At 35.9% G+C, this 24,040-nt stretch overlaps 1 protein-coding gene across 7 annotated transcripts in view; it reads right to left on the reverse strand.

The window, feature by feature from the left end:
- Positions 1-3,446: 3,446 nt before the first annotated feature.
- Positions 3,447-24,040, reverse strand: part of NBEA (neurobeachin) — a 467,531-nt gene continuing 446,937 nt past the window's right edge. For all 7 annotated transcript variants that reach the window (XM_069012126.1, XM_069012137.1, XM_069012124.1 and 4 more), the window contains 6 exons: positions 21,433-21,588; positions 20,348-20,518; positions 10,047-10,148; positions 6,601-6,797; positions 5,729-5,880; positions 3,447-5,224 (listed from right to left, as the gene is read on the reverse strand). In XM_069012126.1, the coding sequence (XP_068868227.1) occupies positions 5,134-5,224; positions 5,729-5,880; positions 6,601-6,797; positions 10,047-10,148; positions 20,348-20,518; positions 21,433-21,588 (869 nt within the window). In that variant the 3' untranslated portion in view covers positions 3,447-5,133. The remainder of the gene's footprint in view (positions 5,225-5,728; positions 5,881-6,600; positions 6,798-10,046; positions 10,149-20,347; positions 20,519-21,432; positions 21,589-24,040) is intronic.

The following is a 24,040-nucleotide window of genomic DNA, read 5'->3' on the forward strand; positions in this document are numbered from 1 at the left end:
TAGCTGGGAGAAGGTACTGTTGGTTTTTCTCTTGCTCTTTTTTCCCTTTCCTTCCCCTTGCCTCACTGCCTCCCTTCCCTCCTCGCCGGTCCAGGGAGCCTGCAGGGGCAGCCCCAGTGGCCTGTGGGGTGGCCCCAGCTGGTCCAAGCCCGGGTGTCTGTTCCCTCTCCAGGAATCTGTTGTATTTTGAGGGTTTTTTATCCTGTTCTACCCTGTTTTGTTTGTGTGTTAATAAACAGTTTGTTTTTTTCCACTTTCACTTGCTGTGACCCACTCGTCTTATTGGTGGAGGAAAAGGGGAGGCCCTTTTCCCTTCAGAGGAGACACTCACTCTGGAGTGTTTCCTCCTGAAGTTTTGTCTCCAAAACCAAGACAGGGACTTTAAAGGTGGAACTATAGTATTCCAGAAGTTCCTATTAAAAATGCTATATGTTGTCACCTATACCTCCATGAAAATTATAAATTAAATAATAGGGGGTACCTAATTTCTGTGTGCTTGAGATTAAATTTTCTGCTAACATAAGATGTCTCAAGGCAGTGTATTCTGTAATTTACCTCAAAGAGTTTAAAGGGTATGGATGAGGTATTTTTGCCTTTTTTTTTTATAAACTGATTAAAACCACAAAATTCTTGCCAATATAGTAAAAGGAAAAATGAATCTAACTATGACAGGCTTCATTGTGACAGTATCCTATGGAAAATACTAATTTATAAGTAATTTATGGATTAATTAAAATAATGAATTATTTGCTATCACAATAATTTGTTAAAGACAGATAGACTTGATAGTTTTGATGAGTTTTCAAATGTGATTTCATGAAAGACATCCAACTAACATTGAATACTTTTGATGAAGAATTAAGAGTCACTTCCATGTCAGTATCTTGAAACGTAGTGGTTTCCAGTGTCCAAAATGTGGTTGTTCACCACGGAACGACCCATAGACCAAGTCAACTATTTGGCAGACTTTCATCAATGTAAATCCTTATGTAAACTAATTATATGGCCACAGCTTATACACTTTATAAGAAAGCAATCACCAGACTTGTTTTTCTTGTTGGTTTCAGATATTGAAACTTAAATGTAGATGTTGCAAAATTAATCACTAGGCTAGGGAGTCTATAAACTGTACTGTATTGCATAGACACATAAATTTTCAGTACTTTTTTCCTTCTTTAAATACCTGCTTTAGTCCATGCATTTTTAGAGTTTGCAGGTAACACACAGGCGCACACACACACACACCAAAGCCTAAATAAAACCAGCCCACAGTCAAGCCCTGTAAAATTGTAAGTATAAACTCCATCTTTAAGTATCCAAAAGAAATATTCATATGTACTAAACATCTTGTAACAGGAGGTGGTTCTCTTGCTGTTGTCATAAGTCAGCCCTTCGCTCCTTGTGTCTGCTTCAAATGCTTTTATCTCTAGGAGCATGAGGCTTGCTTCATCCTGCTTGCTTGTCAGCAGGGTTGATGCACTGCATTATAAAAAGCATTCTCCACAACTGCTGCTCACAGGCAGCACTTTTAGCTCTACAAGCACAACCTGCAAGATTCTCTATCAACATAATCATTATTTATCCAAAGCTTTCACAGTAAATTGGAAAGTAAACTAGTCTTTCCTTGGGGTAAATATGCAGAAGCCTTTATTTTATTATTGCTCATGTAGAGAAAGCAGCATTCTCCTCAACAGTGGTAGGATCTGGATGCAACGCCTCATAGCTGTTGCATTATTTCTCCTGGAAGGCAATGACTCGTAGTCCAGTGCTTAACCGAGGATGAACTGGCAGAAAAGCAGCCAATAACTGTGTATTTTTCACATCATAGGCATATTTTAATTGCACAGTTGTATCCTTAAAGCTGCATCTCCCTTAGCTGAGATATTCGTTGCATTTAACTGGTTTGGCCAAAGCTGCTTCATGTTCCACAAGCAGCTCTCAGAGACTCCCTGGGATCAGTAGCTCTAATTTCTAGAGAGAAAAAAGGCAAGATTTACTGTAGGACAGAAACAGGCAGCTGAAGCTTTGGAAAAGACTTGTGACATAAACTGTAGGTCTGCTTTTATTGTCTGTTTACTATAAGAGGCCCTGAAATAGGTGCGTGTATACTAATGTAATTAACACAAATCAACAAATAAAACAAAAGAATTTAAATGTCTTGGCACAATTATTATTATTATTATTAGTAGTAGTAGTAGTAGTAGTAGTAGTAGTAGTAAGTAGTAGTAGTAGTAGTAGTAGTAACATTAAATTACTATTATTATTGGGTTTTCTATGAGTCTGACTTGTTTGGGTACCCCTACCTATGAATGTAATACAGTGGGAGTTTTTTTATTCTTGCAACTCATGGCAAATTTCTCATGTAAAGGTTTGCATGGGTACAAGAGCTTCTAATTTGTGACTAGATTGTATTTAACATCATGCTGAGAGACTTAATGAAAACAACAGTATTAATTAAAATAATAGCTATATCCCTTTCTTGTTTAATTGCAATGGTGCATTTTTAAATCAATTTGTTGAATAAAATATGAAATTAGGGGTGACATTTGTATCATGATGGAATGGATGTTATGACATACCAGTAAACTATTTCACATGACACTATTAATGTAGCAGTCCTCTCCTCTCCCCATATCTCCTACAGCTTCAGAACAATCAAGTTAGGTTGTTATAAATTCAAAACCTGATTGATATTAATAGATATCTGCTAAAATGTATACTATATTCTAATAAGGTTCTCAAATATTGGCTTTGGTTAATTTTGATAATTATTTAAAGAAAAATCCTTCTAAATTTAAAGGAAATGAGTAGGGCAACAAATTGAAATGTTGGTTTCTATTCTGCTATCAAGAATAAGAAAACTTCTAGGGGTTTTCTAATTGTTAGGAAAGTATTTTGCTTACCACTGCTACCTTAAATTAGACATATGACATTTACATATATATATGTCTCCACTTACTTGCTGCAATCTCTGCAGGGTCCTCAGCATTTCCAAAAGGTAACTTATCCCACCTGTTTTGTTAGGCTATGCAGGTAGTGTAGACATCTAACTTTCAATGCCCAAAATAAGATTAAATTTATTCATACTGAGAGATATCCAAAATTTCTCTCATCAGATCTTTGCTCTCTGTGAGGTCTATTACATAAGATTATTTTCTGCTCACAAGGATCCTAAATATCCCTTAAAAGCTTTGATTTTTCTTGTTCTTTTTTACTTCTGTTAACAAAGTAACTTTAGTAGCTTCCCTTCATGACAATCAAGAGTTGCAAAACTCACTCTGTAACCTGTGGGTTTTTTTCTGAGACCTCAGGAAATACAACCACCCAGATATGCATACATTTTAGCACATAAGTAAGAATTTCTCAAAAATAATTGTTTGTTCATAATGATGTGAATGCTCTAAAAAAATTTCATTGGAATGAAAAACAATCACTGAATTCTTTGCATATTTTATTTTTCTTTTTGATTTCCAACTCACACACATCTGGCATATTTTACATCTTTGCAATAAAACATGGTTACAATAGCTTAAGGAATTTATATATCCAAAATATTTCACCATGATCTCAAGATGAAATGAACTTGTCTTCCAGATGTTCAATAGTCTCCCAATTCTAAGCTACGAACTCAAGATATTGCTTACAGACAGGTGATGAATAACTTAATCATTAGGTTGATCCCCATGATTTCCGAATCTTATAAATACAAACAACAATGGAGAAGGAAATTCAGGGCTAAACTTACTAATACAAGGTGGATAACAAATAAGTAATCACATCAATAAATAATGATATGTTCCTGGTGCAAAGTGCCAATACAAAGAATCCATTATCTTTTTAAATAAATGACTGCAAGTGAGTGTAAATTCTGAGAAAATTACATTCCTGTTACATGCCTCATAGCCCTACCGACACAATATGTACATCTATGACAATACAGTCACCAAATATACAAAGAAGAAACATGAATTAAAGTGTATATACCCCTGGCTGTGTAATTTGATCAGTAAAATGTGCAGAAAATTATTCTGATAGTTATCATTACGGTATTGTAAAAGATGAAGTGCCTTAGTCTGAGTGGCTTCAGGTGAGATTTTCAGAAGAACTGAAAAGAACAACCTCAGTCACCTTTAAAATGAAGCTAAGGCTGTCAAATAAACCAAGCTCCTCAGATTAAAAATAAGGGGGAAAAAAATCAGTGGGAGCTCTCTTGCCCATGATTTATATGCCAAATGTTAATAATCCAGAAGTATAGCACTTTGTCTGTATTGGGAATCATTAAGCACAACAAAGCATTAAACTGAACTTCCCTCTTTGCTCCCTTTCTGTCTAGTCTTTGAATTTAAAAGGGAGGAAACTAATTTCTATTGTATAAAGTATAAATATGGCAAATGATGGCTTTTTATCCAAATGCTTTGTGAGCAGAACTCCACTTAAGAGGGGTAAACTTGAGATTCAAAAAGTGAAAAATGTGTTGGTGGAAATGTCAGAATTACTGTTTGCTCCCAAATTCAACCCTTTAACACAAGCTGTACCCTTAGGCAGATCTCCAGTCTGATTTGTGTGAATGCACCTGTTCCTTCAAGACATCAGGTTTAAAGTACATGCAAGTTGTAACTCCACAATAAAATTAAGAAACAGTTTTGTTCTTTATACAAGGTTTTACTTTTACAAAAGTATCCCTTTAAAGTTAAGATGTGCATCTGATGTACAAAGTATCAAACATATTTTTTTAATCTCAGCTTGAAAAGAGGCTGGAGATGGGATGCATGTTAGGTTCAAAGCCTAAACATTGAAATAACTGGACACAAGGTTCCCCAGAATTTTCAAAAGTCTCTTGTGGCGCATCCTACTATCTTTTCTCAATAAACAAAGATATATGAAATAATTACCAAAACATTTCCTAATTCATATAATTTACATGATACAAGCTTGCTTTTCAGCAGCTGGTGTTCAGTTGTGAAAAAACACACAAAGTAAAATGGTTGCTGACTACAATGTACAGCTATTGCTGGGTGTAATGGAATGTACAACGGAGGTCAATGCAGACGTGGTTTTCCACCAGAGACTACACCTTTCTTTGCAGCCCTTGTGCTCTCAGCTTTACCTGGGCTTTCAGTTCTTCACTGCACTTCAGTATCTGTTCTGATGTTCATAATGCCACCGGTTAAAATCTATATTAAAAGCTACGATGCTGCCAGAAGCCATGCCAGTAATCAGAGTTCTGAAAAAGATATCAAAGATGCTGATATTAATTCTCTTTTGCCATCTTGAGCTATGGTTTGTCATAAACAGAAAATGCTAAAAGAACAAGGCCCTTTTTGCAACACTGTCTGCAGTTCTCAAACTCTACATGTTTAAAAACAGAAATGTATCACAAACTTTTGCAATTGTTTTTAAAGCATTGGTTAACAGCCAACTACTGCACTCTGAGCCAGTCTGACTATTCCTATGTTCTTAAGTTAATGCAATTTCAGTCACATATTGCTAGTTGAGTGTCTGGCTTACTGACTTCAATGAAATAACACCTCACCTTAATGTTGTGCTTGTATTGTGAGACTCAAGTATCAGAATAAGTGTTGAGTCAGACAAACTAACAGGAAAACAACTGGAGTAATTGTTTTGTACAGATCCTGTTAACGATGACATACCATAAACTTAAAGCTCATGAAGATGCATACTTTGTGGAATTTTAGCATTTATACACAAATATGTATGACAAATTCACCTCTGATCATGAGACAGATCCATAGCTCTTATGCCAGCATCACAGCCAGGGTAAATATAGAGCTGCTTGAAGTCACAGGCTTGCCATACTTCCACTACACCATTGTCTCCTCCTGTCACCAGGTTCTGCCCATCACTGCTCAGGAGGATGGCCTTCAGGAGAAAAAGAAAATCCCAAGCACACAGTTAGCTTTTATGGAAATGGATCAACATTAAAAAAAATTGAATTGACTTAAAGCATTTCTCATATTTTGCCCACTTTAAATTTGAAGCAAAATGTTCCCTCTCCTCCTTCTATCTAGGCCAAAAATAAATCAACAAATTTTGTATCACCAAATTTTAAAAACAATTGTGTGGTATAAAACATGATAGATAACAGAAAAGCTCCTTGACTGAATCTGCCAATACTTGAGTTCAGCACATTTCTACATGCCATAATTTGTTCTACAATACTCAGTGCTATCACTACCACCTAAAGCAAAGCAGTGATCTGTATTGCTAATGCTGCTTCAAGTGCTAGTGACAGAGAAGAGCCCTGAAGGCATGAATTCATGTCTTGGCTAATAAATGAAGAATGAGGACTTTTCAGAGCATTTTGTTTCAAAGATGTATTTCCCACTGAATCTTAATTCCAAACAAAAATTCTGAGAATATCATGGGCTCATAAACTATTTGTTCTTATTTATTCTGGAAAAGCTTAAGTGCATTTTCATATTTGGAGATGGTGATGAAAGGATATGTGTTTGAATGGCTTAACCTGGAGGCAGCAATTTTACGTATATGATTTCCTCTAAACCTTATAGCAAATAAATTCAATTTATTTTAATAAATAAAGGCAAAAGACAACAAATGCTTGTTTGCATTTAGATTTACCCTGGTTGAATCATTGATCTCCATCTGAGCTAAGAGTTTGCCATTAATGCTGAAATTGCTGAACCGTCCTCGTTCATAGTAGATGATGCAGTGACCTTCACTGGATACTGAAATTAAGCGAGGGTACAGGCAGTTTTCTGTTCCTTCCAGGGCTCTCAGCAAGTCTCCAGTAATTGTGTGTACTAGGCAAGGACCTTCTGTATATGAAAACATAATATATCATACATTTATTGTTTATACAAACGATATAGTCTGTGCACAAAGGCGATGCATAATACACATTTATATCACATTAGTGCTGCATAGATATAAAAAGCTGCAATCTTTAAGAATTTAAAATGCACAACAGAAAACAATATGCAAGGGGTTGCACGTTAAGAAAATGATTACAACATGCCTAGAAGTGTATTATTTACTTAGACTGGTAGGAGTTTTCCTTGATCTGTCTTCTAAAACACTCTTTCCTCTTCTGAAGTTTTCAGAAGCTTCACTCACTGATTTTCTCCAACAACATGAACTCTCTTTAGGCTGCCCATTCACATCAAACAGACATGGCCCTATCAGCGACTAGTGGGAGCAACTCCCATAGGGCATGTAATCATGTGAATGCATATTTCTCCTATAGACAATGGCAGTTCCTGTATATCCTCTCCCCTAATGAATATACGATATGCATAGATTTCAGTCCTGATTTGTTTCAGCATAGGGAGTCACACGAAAGCCAACAAGGTTACAATTATACTTGGACTATAAGAGATTTTAGGAGATCACACTGTAACTCCAGTTTCTCCAGAGAGATTTTAATATGAGATTTTAATGTCTTTTTATTACACTCATAAAAGAAAAAAACAGCTATGAAATCTGAAATGTACATGGTAAGATGCAAAACTAAGCTTATTTACATTTCAAGAACAATGAGAAAAATTTTTTGAAAGTGAGATCCATATTCCTACTAAGAAAAAGTCTCTTCTCTGATAAATGTAATGAGTCACAGGAAATTCTAAATGTTTTCTTTTATGAATCACAGGATAATCCTGGACAGCACAGTAATCTCTTCCTCATACAACTGGTTCATGACCCTGAAAGTAAATTCATATTGGCAGACTCAGCCACCTCATGTTAAGTCTTACTAACTTTTCTGAAATTCACACAGCAGCTGGGTTTGCCCAGGTAGAATGAATCAGCATCTGTGCATTTATCTGTGAACCCTCTGATACAGGCTTTTATCTGTGTTTGCATAGTCTGACACAGAGGCACCTCAAGTTTGGTTGCATCCATGGGATACCACTGCAATGAAATTAATTTATTTTCTCAAATAGTTGAGTTTCAGCTTTGGAAATAGTGAAGTGCCAGGATGTTACAAAAAGTGATACCTTCCCCTTTAGAATAATTACCTTGTTAGATTTTTCAAAAGTGTCATACCTTTATAGCTGAATGGTCATGGGCCCAGAAAGACACATCTGATTTAGGATGCCACTGTAAGGACATACAGACTGACCACTGTTTGTTTTGGGTTTGTTGGGTAAAAACATGAAAACATCAACCTGATGCACAAGATTTTCCTCAGAGGAGTCCTAAATGTGCTGTCTTCCTGCTTCAGTAGGTTCTCTAATGCTGCATGTGTCATCACAGTGCCACAGCCAGCTCCAGAGGAACAGTTGCCCACCAGGAAGCACAGGCTGAGCTCAGACTGGATGGCAGGGCAACTCAGCACTGCCATGAGATGCAATCTAAGAAGCTGGAAAGGGACTGAAAAGAACAGATCTGAAGAAAAAGCTTTTAAAAAGGCATCTCTTGGAAAATAGCAATTTAAAAAAAATATTTTCTCTCTGCATTTTTTATATGGACCAGAGTTTCAAAACTAAGAACATGGGCAGACTACTTCAAGAGACAGACTGGGCCTCTATTTCTCTTGATTAATTATAAACATATTCTGTATTTGATTTAAAAATATTTGGTTGTCCATCAGCTTTTATCTCTAAAAGGTGTAAGTTACCAAAGAAGCATATACTTAATGAATCAGAAGATAACTGAGTACAGATTCCATCTATATTACGAAGAGGAAATGTGCAAAAAAGATAGTTGGACAGGGTAGACTATTATGGCAACCAGAGTGCATGAAGCTGCCTTAAAGGGTAAGAAATAGCAGTGCTTCAAGAAAAAAATTTAGCTCCAGCATCACTGTACATTTTTTTCACAAATGTCTTGACTTTTCCTATGACTGTTATGTAGTATGCCATTACAAGAGTTAATGACCCATTAGGATTTCCTGTTAAAAATGGCTTTACTCAAAAGTTTCACGCTCAGCTTTAAAATTAAATGTTGAGCTCCAAGGCAGTATAAAAGGCAATAACCCGGGAGTCAGCTGTGAGCAAAGGCTGGCAGAGCAAGCATCACATCCTTCTTACCCTCAGAAACAGCAAACTTAAAAATGAGTACAAAGATATCCATGGGGATGACTAAAACAGGCATCACTATAGATAGAGAAAGCAAGTCACTGGATGTGGATGTAGGACTACACTGGAAATGAGACAGGAAGACATATAAGGAAAAAGGAAATACAAGGGTGATACAAAGAAAGGAAGTAAGAAGGGAGAAGAGATGATGCAGCACAAAAGGAACTAAGAGAAAGGGGGAGAGGGAGAGGCAAATAGAAAAGGAAAAGAGAAAAAGATGTAGTTTGACAAGTTAAGAAGCTGAAAGAGAGAGGGCAGTGGGGGAAGAAAAGTGGACACGGAATTAAGGAGAAGTAGGAGAAGATGGGCAGGAGTAAAATGGAACAAATCAAGGAGAAACAGAGTAAGGAAGGATTAAGCTAACATTCATTGAGGCTGGTGCTTTATTTACACTGATTACCAGTTATACAGGATATTGCTGCAGGCTTGGAAAAGTATTTTCAACACTTGTGTTAGCAATTGTTGGGTACTCTGGATTCTACAGATAAATAACAGGGAGAACCTGCAACTGCTCATTATTTAGAAAACATCAGAAAAAAACACTGCTGGATAAAATGCTGCACACAGCTCCAAAGCAAACTGATCCTGCTTCCCTAGAGAGTGAGGTCAGTCCTAAAAACTACCATTCAAGGTGGAGAGTTTGGAGCTGGCCCTCCCTGAAATACGTGTCTCTATCAACAGGTCTCTTCAAAATCACTAGATGTCATTAGAATTATTGTATACATTTTTATAAAATACTCTTCCAGGTCTGGGCGGAATGAATAGCTGCATAGACTGATGGCTGGAAGGAATGATGAACTTAATTTGTGCCTAAACACATAAGTGCAGATAGTAAATAACAGTTTTCAGAGAAAACTGCTTCAGAGTCTCCTAGAATTACAACACACCTTAAGGATAATTAAAGTATATGTGGCTTGAGGGAAGTCTGAGAAGTACCACTAAAAAAGACTCTAAAAATGTTAAGACTTAAATCATAAAAACATATCTGACCTTTAGCACCACTGATAACAAGTCCTAGCTCTGCACAGACTGACACGCAGACAACTTCATGGTCATGACCAGTTAGAACAGCTCGAGGAGCTGGATAATCACCTGTAAAAAAAAAAAAAAGTGAGAAAAGCAAAGCAAGAAAAAGAAAACAATAGGGAATGACAAATCAGACATGGTTTATCAACAAACGAACTTTGCTATAATGTGCTTGAAGTCATTAAGCGTCAGAGAGGTGCGGTGTGATTAAATATCTCATATTTAGGATACTGAGCAAAGTATATTAAGACATCATAAAGTTTCAAAACCCCAGCTACCCAATGCCTTAATAAATTAATTAAAAGAACACAAAGTGTGGTGCTATTGAAAGCAGTGGTAATGTAAAGGTCTGCTATTGAACATATATGTCTCCAGACTTACGATATGAACCTAAAGAATTGAGGATGTGCCTTTAATAATGATCATAATTTGTTTCATGAAACTGGGGGTAGGAAAAGAAGAGAAGAACAACACTAGAAACATGCTACTGCTGCATAGATAATATTGATTCAGAGACACGTGGAATGGTCAGAAATTAAAATATGCCTAAAAATGGTTATGGGTATACATTATTTTATAAATTATACATATACATATACATATATATATATACATATATATATATATATATATACATTCAGTACCGATATATATTTTATTTTGGTTCCAAACAAGTGGGCATTTATGGAGCGTTTATATGACAAACAACAACATTTTTGTTGTTTCTAATAATAACAGATGCTGGCAATCTAATTGCTTAATATTTGATATTGCTCTGCCAGGCAAAAAAAGTCAACTGGCAACAAAAAATTAGCAACTTGCTTTATAACACAGAGTTCACATCATTATATTTGCATTGTACAAATCAAGTACAGAAAACTGGGAAACTCAAAAGGACTGGAGTTCTGCCAGTGTAGTTCAAATAGTAAAAGAGATGACCTAGGGAACTATAGATAAATTACTGCAATGTTAGTTCTATATAAAATAACAAAATGGTTAATCCACACTTCTGTCAACAAGAATTGGAAGTAAAAATCTCATTAATAGCAGTCACCATGCTGTGCTGGACTGGAAGTCTTGTCTTACCTGGTTTTGATAGGATGAGGGTTACAGCTGGTAAAGATAACTATATTAAAACTGTCTCTATTTTTTTCAACGTATTTGTCTTAGTAATACAATGTTTTGGTTCAAACAAGTTCTATATGCAGCTGACTGTGGACAACATGGATGGCACAGAAGCTGGGTCAATGACAAATCTCAATTTTTTTTTCCATAGAGAGGTATACACTGTGAGCTACATATAGGGATTTTGGAAATCCAGGTTTGGAAATCAGCTTTCAGTTAGGAGCTGGAAATTGGTTCTAATCAAATATTAACCAATAATATTATCGATGGGATAATATAAATCTTTGCTGGTAAGATAGGCTTGTAATAAAATAATTGATGCAAAGTTTCATGGGTAACTGTACAGTGACAAGAGAAAACCATTATTATATCATTATTATATCATTGCCCAGTTAAATAAAAAAATAGCAAAATGTGTTTTATTTCTTTTCAATGCAGCCAGGTGAAAGTTGATGATCCTGGACAAGCACAAGCTCTGTTCACTGGAGAGGAGATTCTGTTCTGGAAGGAAGCAGTATAGAGTAGGATTTATGGAGCCAGAAAGAAAAACTCCCTCAATGTGAACTTTCAGTGCAATACCTTAGATCAGCAAATAGGAGGCAAGAACTACTTTGCAACTGAAGACCAGAAAGATGAAAGGCTTGTAGCCACATTTACAGAAATGAGCTCAAAGGAGGGCCACACAACTTACAGAAGAGAGTAGGAGAGGAGGCTGCAGAGTGCTTGAAGTGTTTTCTCTGTTCACTGCATAGGCAGCAAAGTGGTAACTGGACTCTGCTCTGGGAGACACAGGCATAAAAGATGCCCAGTAGCCCAGAAATTTATCTTGCAGCTAATGGCACAGAGAGGTCTAATGGGTGAATGGCTGCACACATTTCAACTCTGGAATAAAATGCAGTTTCCTAACTGGAAATACAGTTAAACACTAAACCAAAAGGGAACTGAGTAGCTAAAAAGCATTGCATGAGTTTTTGAAAGATATGTGTTAGGAATGGAGGCTTGGATAGACTTTTGTGGGTCGATGAATTTAGTCTTCTTTTATTGCAAACACTCACATGATATAAACAGTTAACAAAATGGCTACCTGGGTATGGGACTTGGAAGGATGTTCCAGACTCCTCCTACTCTAACGAAGAGAAATATTCTGAATTCCAGTTTGCATTTGTTCTTGTCTACCTAGCACCTCTTTGTTCTTGTGTTAGCATTGTCCTGTAGCTTCAGATCTTCTTCTCTAGCATTTTCCCCACTTATGTGCTTAAAGAATAAATCACCCTTTTTCATCTTTCCTTTTTAGTCTATTGACCAAACCAAACCCTTATAAACTCCTTTGAAGGGAGGGGCTTGCCAATTTTTAGCCATTGTAGCAATCCATTTCTTTGCCTGTCTAGCTTTAAACTCATTCTTAAAATTTGGGTATCCAGAGATGTATAGGACCATAGTTCTTAAACATTTAGCATGAATCTCCAGTTTTTCTTGTCAAACCCTAACATCTTCTGTCATCAAAATTTAATAACAATTCCATGTATTTTAATATCTTTCTGAACAAGATGAGAACTACCAACCATGGATTTACAGTCTTCAGTTTTGGACACAATAGTACAGGGTGTGTCAATCTAACAGGACTTGTCTTTCCAATGTACAGACACATTAAAAATTTCTTACCTCTAATGCAAACAGCTACCTCAATAAATCCTAGTTTCCCAAACTATAATCTAGACAGCAAGAAAAAAATCTTTTTGGTCTGGAAACTGAAGATGTAAACTGAAAACTGAGCTCTACCACTAGGGAAGGATGGATGTCAGAAGAAAGATGCATAGTGTATCTCATCAAAGATGGCTATATTTTGATTTTTATCATTTCCCCATCAACACTGCCATTGAGAATCCCATCTTCTTTCAAGGTTTTGTTTTCTCCAAGTGAATAACATAAAAGAAAAAAAAAAAAAAGGCCATTAACTAAGTTCAAAACTTTCCACATTTTTTTTCTTCTATATGTCCTCCTGGAAAAAAAGAGGATTATGCTCAATGGCCATGATTACAGTGGTGTCATCAGACTGCATCATCAAACTGGATGACTGAAATTATTAAATGGCTAAAATTTTTGAAAGGAAAAGAAATAACACGGTTTTCAAAGGAACATTTTCCTCAGTTTTTCCTAGGAAAGTCTATAATATCAAGGACCTGTAAAACTCCAGGATACACCAAATAAGCATATTTTATTGACTTCTTGATTTATAAAGGAAAATGCTTATAAGAAAGAACTTCCCTGAAACATAGATCTCTGAATCTTATTTTGTCCAGTTTTTCAGTAAATACAAATTAATAATGGAATATCAATATTAAGAGTAACAGTCTAACAGTAATTGAAAATGGGATTTTTTCCCCCTTAGGGCTCAAAAAAAATTATTCACTGATACTTTCTACAGAAAAAGCTGTGGCATGAACCTCAGTCATATTACATTTTATTGCTAAGGAAAGAAGCTGTGAACTCCAGGAATCATTCAAAATCTAGTAAAATATTCTGTCACTGTCATATCACCACTGATAGATGCAGCCAGAGGTCAAAGGCTGCAGCTCTAAGGGAATTGCAGGTGAAAATATCCTACCTAAGAACTGAGATACCATCACTGTAAACTCCCTGTAATTTCCCCAAAGGAGCACCTTTGAACTGAATTACTAGAGGGCAGAAGGAAAAAAAAATGTGCTGTATTTCCAAACAAGTAAGTTTTTCTAGAAAGTCTAAAATAAAACACATCTTTCCTTCTTGCTGAAGAATGTAATGCTTAATATTATTGTAAGGTTCTTTGGGAACAGATGATGCTCTTTCATGACAAGGAAAAAAAGAAGAGGGAAAAGAAGACAAAAGACAGTGTTACTATCTCTCTCATACTGTCCTTTTCCAGGAATTATGTACAGATTTCCATGGGGACACATCTAGGAGCCTTCTGTATAAACAAACAAGAGACCACATGGCAAATTTTAGCTTCCATTTCATCTCTCACTTTGACAAAAGCAAGTACAAAGCTATACTTGAATTACTTGCTGAAAAGAATTTACTTTGCTATTTGCTTTACTGTTAGGACTTTTCAGGGGATACTCATCAGAAAACAAAATCTTAGAAAATACAATGGCTTCCATGGAAGTAAAACTGTAAGAGCCTTCTCAAATTTTTACTGTCTGAAAAAACCATCTTGGAGTTTGATGAAAAGATAAGGCTACAACCAATAAATATGAATATCTCAAAACAGAAAATAGTTAATAACAGTGTCCACAAGATCAGGGAGTGAGCAACAGATATAAAAGAAGGATTGCTGACAGAAAAATATTAATATATTCAGAATATTCCCAGCTCTAGGAAGCAGAGCTGATTTATTTACTGAGGAACATTGTATATAGATACAAACAATTCACCCAGGTGAATGGGCTTTTGGGTACCTTGCACCAATCCAGAGTCCAGAAGGTAAAATATAGTGGAGGACAGGAAAGTATGGATTTGTAGCATCTCCTCCTATCCCTTCCACTAAATTACTGTGGGATCTTGGGCAAGTTGGTGAACCATCCTGGACTGTACAATTCCCATGGAGGATGCAGCAAAGCATGGGCACAGACATCTGTTGATAAAATACTAGAGATAATTGCATTATCTCAGGTGGATTATTGGCTCTTTTACCCTTACATAGCAGCCTTAGAAGAGAGATATCTTTGGCAACCAGAGCAGAGATGGTGCCAGTAAAAATTACAAACTAGTTTTCAAAGAGCTTCTGCTCTGGCAGAACAGTGCTAAGACACTGTAATTCAAAAATTTATACCTAAATTTTACAAACTTACAAGTACCATAATAACACCTTGAACAGACAAAGCGGAGAGCTCGTGTGCCCATGGCTTATGCAGGACCTTCAGACAGCCATCCAGTCCTCTTGGTGCAGAGCACACCAGTGACTATTTTTAAACTGCTTCCATGTCAAGGTTAAGCTAGGGCATATTAAAATGTAGAGGGATATAAAACAATAAATGAATGTTCTGAGTTCAGAATAACTCCTCTTTCAAGACATAATCCTGCAGAACCCTTGATGTTCACAACTTCAAATTGTTTCAAAATTATGTCATGTAAAAGGAACACAAAGAGGTACACTTCATGACAGACACAAAAATAAATGTATATTGACTTGACAAAGATTTTTTGTGGTAATGTTTACCCTCCCTTTCAGATATATACTGAATGCACTCAGTGGGACAGGATGAATTGTTAGCACCTGTGAAGATTATGTTATAATGCTAAACCAACCCATCTTATGGCTTATAGACAATATTTTCCAATGGTCAGCACAGCTGCTGTTAGAAAAAGTGGAGTTAACTCCCACACCGCTTGTGACCATCGTCTTGGAAGCTACAATAGGTAATGAGAAATGTCAAGTCCCAAGATCGATGAAATTTCAGGCTCTAGGGAAAAAACAGGAATAGCATTGATCCTTTTAAAGAACACCAGTCAGAGGGTGAATGTAATATATTGCACAGAGAGGCTCAAGAGGATAAGCGGCCAAGTCCAACATACTTACCTGACAAAAAATTCAATCAGCCTTTAGCACAAGCTGCCTAGACTTCCTTTCTTTCATGCAGGAGTCTGATTCCAATTAAAGTGTGCAAATTAATTTTTATCACTTCCAAATTAGTTTCTGAATTTGTGTCTGTTTCAGATAAAAGCATCTGTCCCTCACTTTTCTGCAATTCTATCATCCACTTTTGTATATCTGTTCAAAGACTCTGAGATAATTCTCATTTTCAAAGTCACTTGTTTGAAAGAGACATTCAATAAAGTAATCATAAAATATAAAAATAAAACTGCTATAATGATACATGTTGAACTCCAGGGCATATCATGTACTCTCTTTGCTCCTTTTTGTGATGACTAATACAGTTTCCATGTGAGAATAAATTTGTATACAAATTACTGCTCAGCTAAAACAAATCCCTATATATCATAAGAGAAGAAAAATCAAAACACAAATTGTCAAACTCCATCACAATAATTTTTCTATTCAGTCTCTGAGAACTGCAAAGATTTACATTTCCCATATCACTTCAAACAAATAAAATAAGCAAACTATGTCCTTTGCATGGGCCATGTCTTACTTAAAGAAAACAGATACCAGTTCTCGCAACTGCAGCAGATTTATATAATGCGGTCATCAACTTAATAAGGTGCAGATTCAGATTAGCTATCTCAGATGGGCAGTTTTGGCTTAGAAAATAGATATCTGACCCTGGCAAGAGGACTTAGCTTCATTCAGTTCAGTGTTTTTCCAAAAGGTGGTACTTAAGTAAGCAAGGATAAAGAAACAAAGGGAAGTTCAAACATACATACAGCCTGCATTCAACTGCCCTTCAGCCTACAGGAAATCATGCTGCATCGCTTGCTTTCCAGAAGCATTCCCAGACACCAGCCTCTAGTCTAATCTAAACAGGACCTCCAACATCACCACTGTTGGAGCTTAGCAATGGCATGGCCATGAAAGCGATGTTGAACTAGAGAAAGTACAAATAGGGACAAGATTTGTGCTATATGGTGCTGTTGAAGGTATGCAGCATATCGCTCCTGATTTCTTGATTTATCTCTATATCCAATCATCATGACATATAAGATCCATAAATAAGAGCCTAGAAAAGAATATTGCTTTCTACCAAATCTGGAGGTTCACAGGCACCTCTCCTATGTTAATTTATAGCTGATAGTCAGCACATGCTTGTGAACATGGGAATGAAAGCTTTAATTCCCCCAGTCTCTAGAGGTCAAGAATGTAGTCCCCCACTTCCTAAACAAACACTTAACCAGAAGAAGATTTCCTACTAGCTATTTCATAAAGCTACTCTGTGGAAAACATTGCATTTAAAATCTGGTAAAACTTCACTCTTCTCACAGTGATTGTGAGAAGTGTCAAGATATTGTGACAAGTACAAACTAAACCAGAAACTAATTTTTGACACTTGCTGTAGAATAGAAGTGATAACTTAATAAATGTATTGATTAGAAAAAATATTTTAAAATTATAAAATGAAGCTTACCATGTTCTCATAGGCAAGATTTCAACTACTGAGCTAGAGCAATCATTTGTATTTTTTCTCAATTCTTCTCTTTAAACAAGAGCTGGTTCTGTATTTCCCACAGACACAGCTGAGGTGACCCTGAGAATACGCCTGTACAGGTATTTCAGCAGAAGGTTCTACAGAAGTCTGACAGGTTAGGTTACTGACACCCATGTTGTTCAGTAAAGATTGTATCTATCTCATGGACTCTGGAATATGGAATTTTAGCAGAATCTGTAAGAAGTTTGATCTGACAATCTTTTGCCTGAGAGTATTTCACAATAATGATTGTGATTGCTATGTTTTCAAATGAAATGGTATCTACATTTTTCTGTACAAATGTTAAACTACACAAACTGTTTAGGACTGGGGGTTTGCTTTTTCTCCCCTTCAAGGTTTTCTGAAACAACTAAAGTTCCTTTTGGTAATTGGATGTATTGAAGCTGAAATTGGTAATTAACTGTCTTTCAGCTTAAAAGATAATTATAAAGTCAAGCAACTAACCCAGATAATTACTATACCTGACATTTTTCTTGGAGTTCTTCACCTTCTCATATCCTGTGGTATAAAACACCCTATCTGTGTCTCCAGATGACAGCTTTTAAAAAAACCAATACCCCTTTTTTCCCCTCTGAAAAGATCATCTACATCTTTCTGGAAATTCATTTTAAAGATGTTAAGTAATTGGATTTGACCCAGATTAATCATACCACTTTCATTTTTCCTACAAGATAAATCCTAACCTTCTAACAGCAACTATAGAAGAGTAGACTAGGAAATATTTCTTTCCTACTTTGGTGGCTTTAACTAGGTAAAACTTCAAACGTATTTTCATGAGGATTTTTGGGAAAGCTTCACTCTTGAAAATTAGTTTACAGGGAATCTTAGTCACATGACAATTCATGTCCGCTCGTGGTAGTGACCAGAAACTGCCAGTCATTACTTCAGCAGAAACACGTAGTAATTGTAGAAGTTGTTAAAGGCCCTTTTTAAAAGATCCTTTGTTTTTGTGATCTATCCCCATTAATGTATGTTCATGAAAAGTCAAAGTAGCTGTTAATAATATGTTTCCAACAAATGTAGTTTTGGTTATAGTACAGTACTAGTATATAATTAGCATATCCATGGTAGCTTTAATCCAATGAATAGAGATAGCAATAACAGAAATGCCATCATTCTTCTTCAGAATGAGTCTTCAATATGTCTTCAACATAAATATTAAAAAATCTTATCAATATATTTCAAAGCCACCACAGTAGTCTTGGGTATTAGTCTTCTTGAGTTCTGTTACCATGTCTGTAAGATTTCATTTGACTGGACATGACTATCTGCAGCACAGTCTCTTATTAATCTGACTATAAGGCTTTTTCTTCAGCAAAACAGTGCCTTATCCATATAGAGGTAGGGACAGAAAGCAAACCATACAAGTCATTTTTGTTTTCATTTATTTCTGTCAGCCAGGTCATATCCTTCCTTTCATAAAATTAAAGATCTCCAAGGCAGACACTTCCAAAATTATGCAGCTAAGATGTTAAACCTGAGATACCAAAAAGTACCACTTCTGTGCATTCAGATATGTAAGTGATGACAGAACAATACCAGAACTAGAATAATTCTATCTGGAAAAGAATTGAAGCAGTCTGTATCAGCCAGAAAGGAGATGCTAATTGCAAGGCTGTCCAAGCCCTTTGTAATCAAAGGAGGTAAAGTCTTACATTTTTTTCTTACTGAGAGTAGAAAGCTCTTTTTATTTTCCTCTTAACATAGAAATTTCTAATACTTTATATGAATCACACAGGCATTCAAAGAAGAAAAATGGCATCAACCTAAACAGACTGCTCAGACATGAAAATCCTTGTCAGACTAAATTTATCCACATTGGAGAATTACACACTAAAAAAGTAATGGAATATAGGCAAAGATTAGAGAAATTTGTTATTGAAACACAATTTTATTTTTTGCCCTCTATTTCCTCTGTTATTTGCTTTGTTAAAAGCAAGCAAAATCTGGTGAGAAAGTGAGGCTTTTATCTGTCTCCCCTTTACTCTGCTTACAGACAAATGGAAAAAAATCAGAATTCAATAAAAAACTTCCTGCTGAAAAATTAGCAAAATATTTACTTTGAAATAAATAAAACAGTTTTCTACCAGCCATTCAGTTGAAGAAATACTTTCACTTAAATATCTGTAACTGACAGTACTGCCTCCAGTCAGTATTTGAATCAGATATCAAAACTGATAGTGACAGATTCTTCCATTTTTATCCGAAGACAAAACCCTTCTGTTGAAAATTATCATTAGAATTCAGAAACTTCTTTAAGTGAAATGGATTTAGTGTTGTACAAAACAGCTCTAGTATGTGGATAAAGGTTTCTCTTTAGCTGCAGCCATATCTCTGGCTTGGGTGATGGGATCTTTAAATTAGTAGTGCACTCTAAGTACCCTTTTATATATATTAATATTATTGTGTTCCCCTCACTTTGCAAAGCACTGATAGTTAGTCCCATGAAAATGAATGTAAACTTTCTTGACATTTTATCTTTTTCTATTTTTATTCAGTCATATTTCTTCCCCAAACTATAGAAAGACCTTTCTCAAGAGAGTCTCATTTAATTCCATGGCATGTGAGACATTCCTTTTTTGAAAAGGCAAGCAGCTGATATAGCATGCTGTAGCACAAAAGGAGTAAGTTAAAATGCCAAAAAATATTTCCAGGGAAAGGAAGTCAAAATATAGTGATCTATGTCCTGTCACTTAAAGGCCACAACCATCTTGTTCTAGTTTATGATGACATGATGCTATGAGTGATAAAGGCAATTATAAACGTAAGAACTATACTCCCATCTTATTATTTCTCAACATGCACAGATTGTTTAAACATTTTTTGGGTAGTAATCAATGCATTGCTTAGCATGTGGTGCTCTTCTTATACCAACTTTCAACTTGTAAGCAAAGTTACCCATATATTTGGTAATAACTTCTGAATCTGACAGAAGGAGTGTTAAAATGAATAGGTGTGACAGAAGACCTCTCAGAAAGATGTTATTTAAAGAATACTCACTGCTGTTTGGATTGTCACCTATAATATGATGTCGGCCACTCCAATACCAAAGCAGCAATGTAGCGTCGCGAGACCCAGACACGATGTAGCAATCACCCCCAATGTAGGACTCCGACCTGGCAAGGCAAGTCACGACATCCCAGTGGCCAAATACAATCTGAGTTAATTTTCCTGGTGGGAATGCAAAGTCATACAAATTCAGTTTTCTAAGGTACTTGCAGCATTTAGAAACCATTAACTATATAATTAATATTCAGTTCAAATGTAACTTTTGTCTCATGTCCCGTAATTAAAGATCACTAAATGCTACAACAAGATTAAAAAATCACAAAGATAAAACTTTTTTTCCACTTTTTTTTTCGTTCCCATTGAAGGCTATGCTCTGTGTCAATCCATAGTCTAACCCTTATCTCTGAAAATCAAGTCAGTGCTGCAGTCACTGAATATTAAGTGGAGTTACGGCTCCATCAGTATTTAAGCAATGGCATTAGAACACTATTTATGAATTTCATGAGTGATATGAATAAGACAGAACATGAACTTTTCCATAATTGTGCTGCATTATTATATTAAAAATGTGTATTTGTTTTATGTTAATGTCAAACTAAGGTTTACTGTGATTATCACCTCCTCCTTTCTATTATTGCAATTAGTTTTTAGCAACATATTGAGTGATATTAAGCTAAGTAACCAGACAAAGCAACAGAATATTGGTTCCTGTAGCAGGATATTCAACCTAATTCCTTACTACATGAAATAAATAGAGCTAGAAATAATACATGCATGAAAATATTGTAACAAGAATTTTGGTTGATCCTTTTGATATTATAAATTTCCTGAAATTAACTATGGTTTTCAAAAGTTACCATTAATAAAACTGCATTCCATTTCCTTTTGCATCCTTTATCTTCCATTCAAAAAACATCTTAAAGTTATCATGCTGAAACAATAATGAAGGATTTTATAAACTGCCCTTTATCATTCATGGATGGGTAAGCACAAGCATTAGATATGGTACTATTAAGACAATAGTCTTTGTGCACTTTGTGACCCAAGAAGAACCAGAGAGCTGTATTTGAGGTCACCTGTTTCTGTAGAATAAACTCGAAAGCTCTTGTCCCAGAAACCACAGATAAGAATGTAGCGATTATCTGCCGTGACCACAAAGCAATGCGCGTTGATCTGGATGCTCTGATCCACAAGGTCTGTGATCTGCCGTTTGTTCACACCAGAGTTATTGGCTGTAACGAAATGCAAAACACATTTTACATGTAAGCCATTCCAACACCTTCCTGTCATCCATTTACAGGAGAAAATGAATACATTTAACTTTCAATGAACTGTGAATTTGTTGTTGAGTAAGCATTTTGAATATGAACATTTAGAGCTGTCTATATGGGTGTCAGAAATACAAAATTATTGTGAGATTTCCAGTTTCCCTTTGAATAAGAGAAAAGATTTTACAAGAGATGACAATTTCTTATATGCTGCCTGATGCGCTGCATAATACATGGTAATAATTTTAGTGCTCTGCAGAAGTATTCCCCAAACCAATCTGAACCAGGGGAAAAAGGCAAAAGTCCATTTAAAATATGAAATCGATATTAACAATAGTTGAGAGAGCCAATTCTTGCTGGTTGGTATCTCTTCTACAGCAAATAGCTTGTATTGTGTGGCCTTGACAACCTCATACCTCCAGATACTTAACCAGATTAAAGACATAAGGATTCAACCAACGAATGAGGGGAGACCTCGTTGTGGTCTTCAACATCCTCACGAGAGGAAGTGGAGGGGCAGGTACTGATCTCTTTACTCTTGTGACCATTGACAGGCTCAAGGAAAAGACATGAAGCTGACTTAGGGGATGTTTGGGTTGGATATCAGGAAAAGGTTCTTCACCTAGAGGGTGATTGGACACTGGAACAGGCTCCCCAGGGAAGTGGTCACAGCACCAAACCTGACAGAGTTCAAGAAGCATTTGGACACTGCTCTCTGATACATGGTGTGATTCTTGGGGTGTCCTGTACAGGACCAGGAGTTGGACTCGATGATCCTCATGGATCCCTTCCAACTCAGCATATTTTATGATTCCAAGAATCTGTTCAAACCTATGTGATTTTCCAGTACAGTAAAAGTCTTATCACCCGCTCCTCAAGTAGGGAGCTAGGCCATGGATGGTAATTTTAAGAGACAGTGACACCTAGAAACTCCCCTAGACAGAGAGAAAAGGAATGGTTCATTCATTCAGCCACCATCCCGGCTGCCAAACAGAGCTGTTAAGAAGGATGTTAAGAAGGACCGGGAGTCTCCAGCCAATGTGCTCTGTGCTCCCTGTGAAACAACAGACAAGATACAGCAACACAATAAAGGCGTGTTGAATCTCAATATTAACCTTCTAAAAGTTCGGTATATAATCTAAGTTAATTTTATACACTCCATCCAGTCTCACTGGAGAGGAAGACATTTTTTCACATGACAAGTCATCTCACACTGTAATAGCTGTCTAAGTGCTAGACAAATCCAGAGGAGAGTTTGTCTTTCTACAGTAGTTATTGGGGGAATCTTGACAACTAACTTCAGTTAAATGAAGATAGGTGAAATAAAAATCAGTCTGAGAAATATGTTTCTCCTAACATAAGAACACAACTTAATGCAGACAATAATCTGATTTTTTCCCTATTTTTTGCTATTCTAGTTAAATTGCTCACAACTGCATGAAATAAGAGATTCATCCAAAAAAAACCCCACTCCATCCTATCTTAAAATTGCTTGTGGAAGTTAATATCATGTTTACATACATTCTAAGAACATATATTTAAATTACCAGACCCTCTATGTCCACCAGCTGAAAGACAATGAGTAACAAATTACTCAAATTTCCAGAACAGGTGGGTGCAATAGTTGTGCCTTAGCTTATGAAAAAAAACTAAAGAGAAAACCACTGTCATTATATGAGATCAAATGAAGCACACAGAATGAGAAAGATAACTCTCCTGGGGTACTTCTATGTAAATATTTTGAACATGAATATTGACACAGGCAAAAAAGGAACTTTATATCTGGCTATGTTTAAAAACGTATTTTTTTTCTCAACAATGCTACATTGTCTCTAAATTTGTCTCTAACAACCTACCCTGTCCTCAATTTCTGTTTCAAATTACTGAAAAAACACCCTTACTAATCAAATAGGTGCAATTAATGAGAATTTATGATCGTTAGGAAGCCCTGCAATCTAACAATTTTAGCAGATGATATTTCTCAAACAATTCACTTTCTCCAAGATTCTGGATTTTAAAGAATACTATCAATTTAAAATTCAGTCTTTTCATTATTAAATTAGTACTGCCAACTAAATCCAAATCATGAAGTGAATGAAAATAAACAGAACTTCATCTGCACTGATAAACATAGTGCTGGCTGTAAAAAAAGAATATATGATAACTCCACAGGACCCTCACATTTTATTTTACTAATGTGACCTGATAAGAGAACAGAATTATAGATTTGGGCTGACAGTGTAACTGACTTAATTGGTTGTTTCTTAAATACCAGTTGCTGGTGATGTTAATAACAAATAGCACTCTTGTAATTCATTCAGCATCAATAGCTAATGCTTTTAGTTCTCCAGGAGCGACAAGAATAAATATTTTCCTATTTTCTGTGTTAAATGAAGCATAACATACAAATATAGCT

The sequence above is a fragment of the Aphelocoma coerulescens genome, chromosome 1, assembly GCF_041296385.1.
Source record: "Aphelocoma coerulescens isolate FSJ_1873_10779 chromosome 1, UR_Acoe_1.0, whole genome shotgun sequence".
In the NCBI taxonomy this organism is placed as follows: Eukaryota; Metazoa; Chordata; class Aves; order Passeriformes; family Corvidae; genus Aphelocoma; species Aphelocoma coerulescens.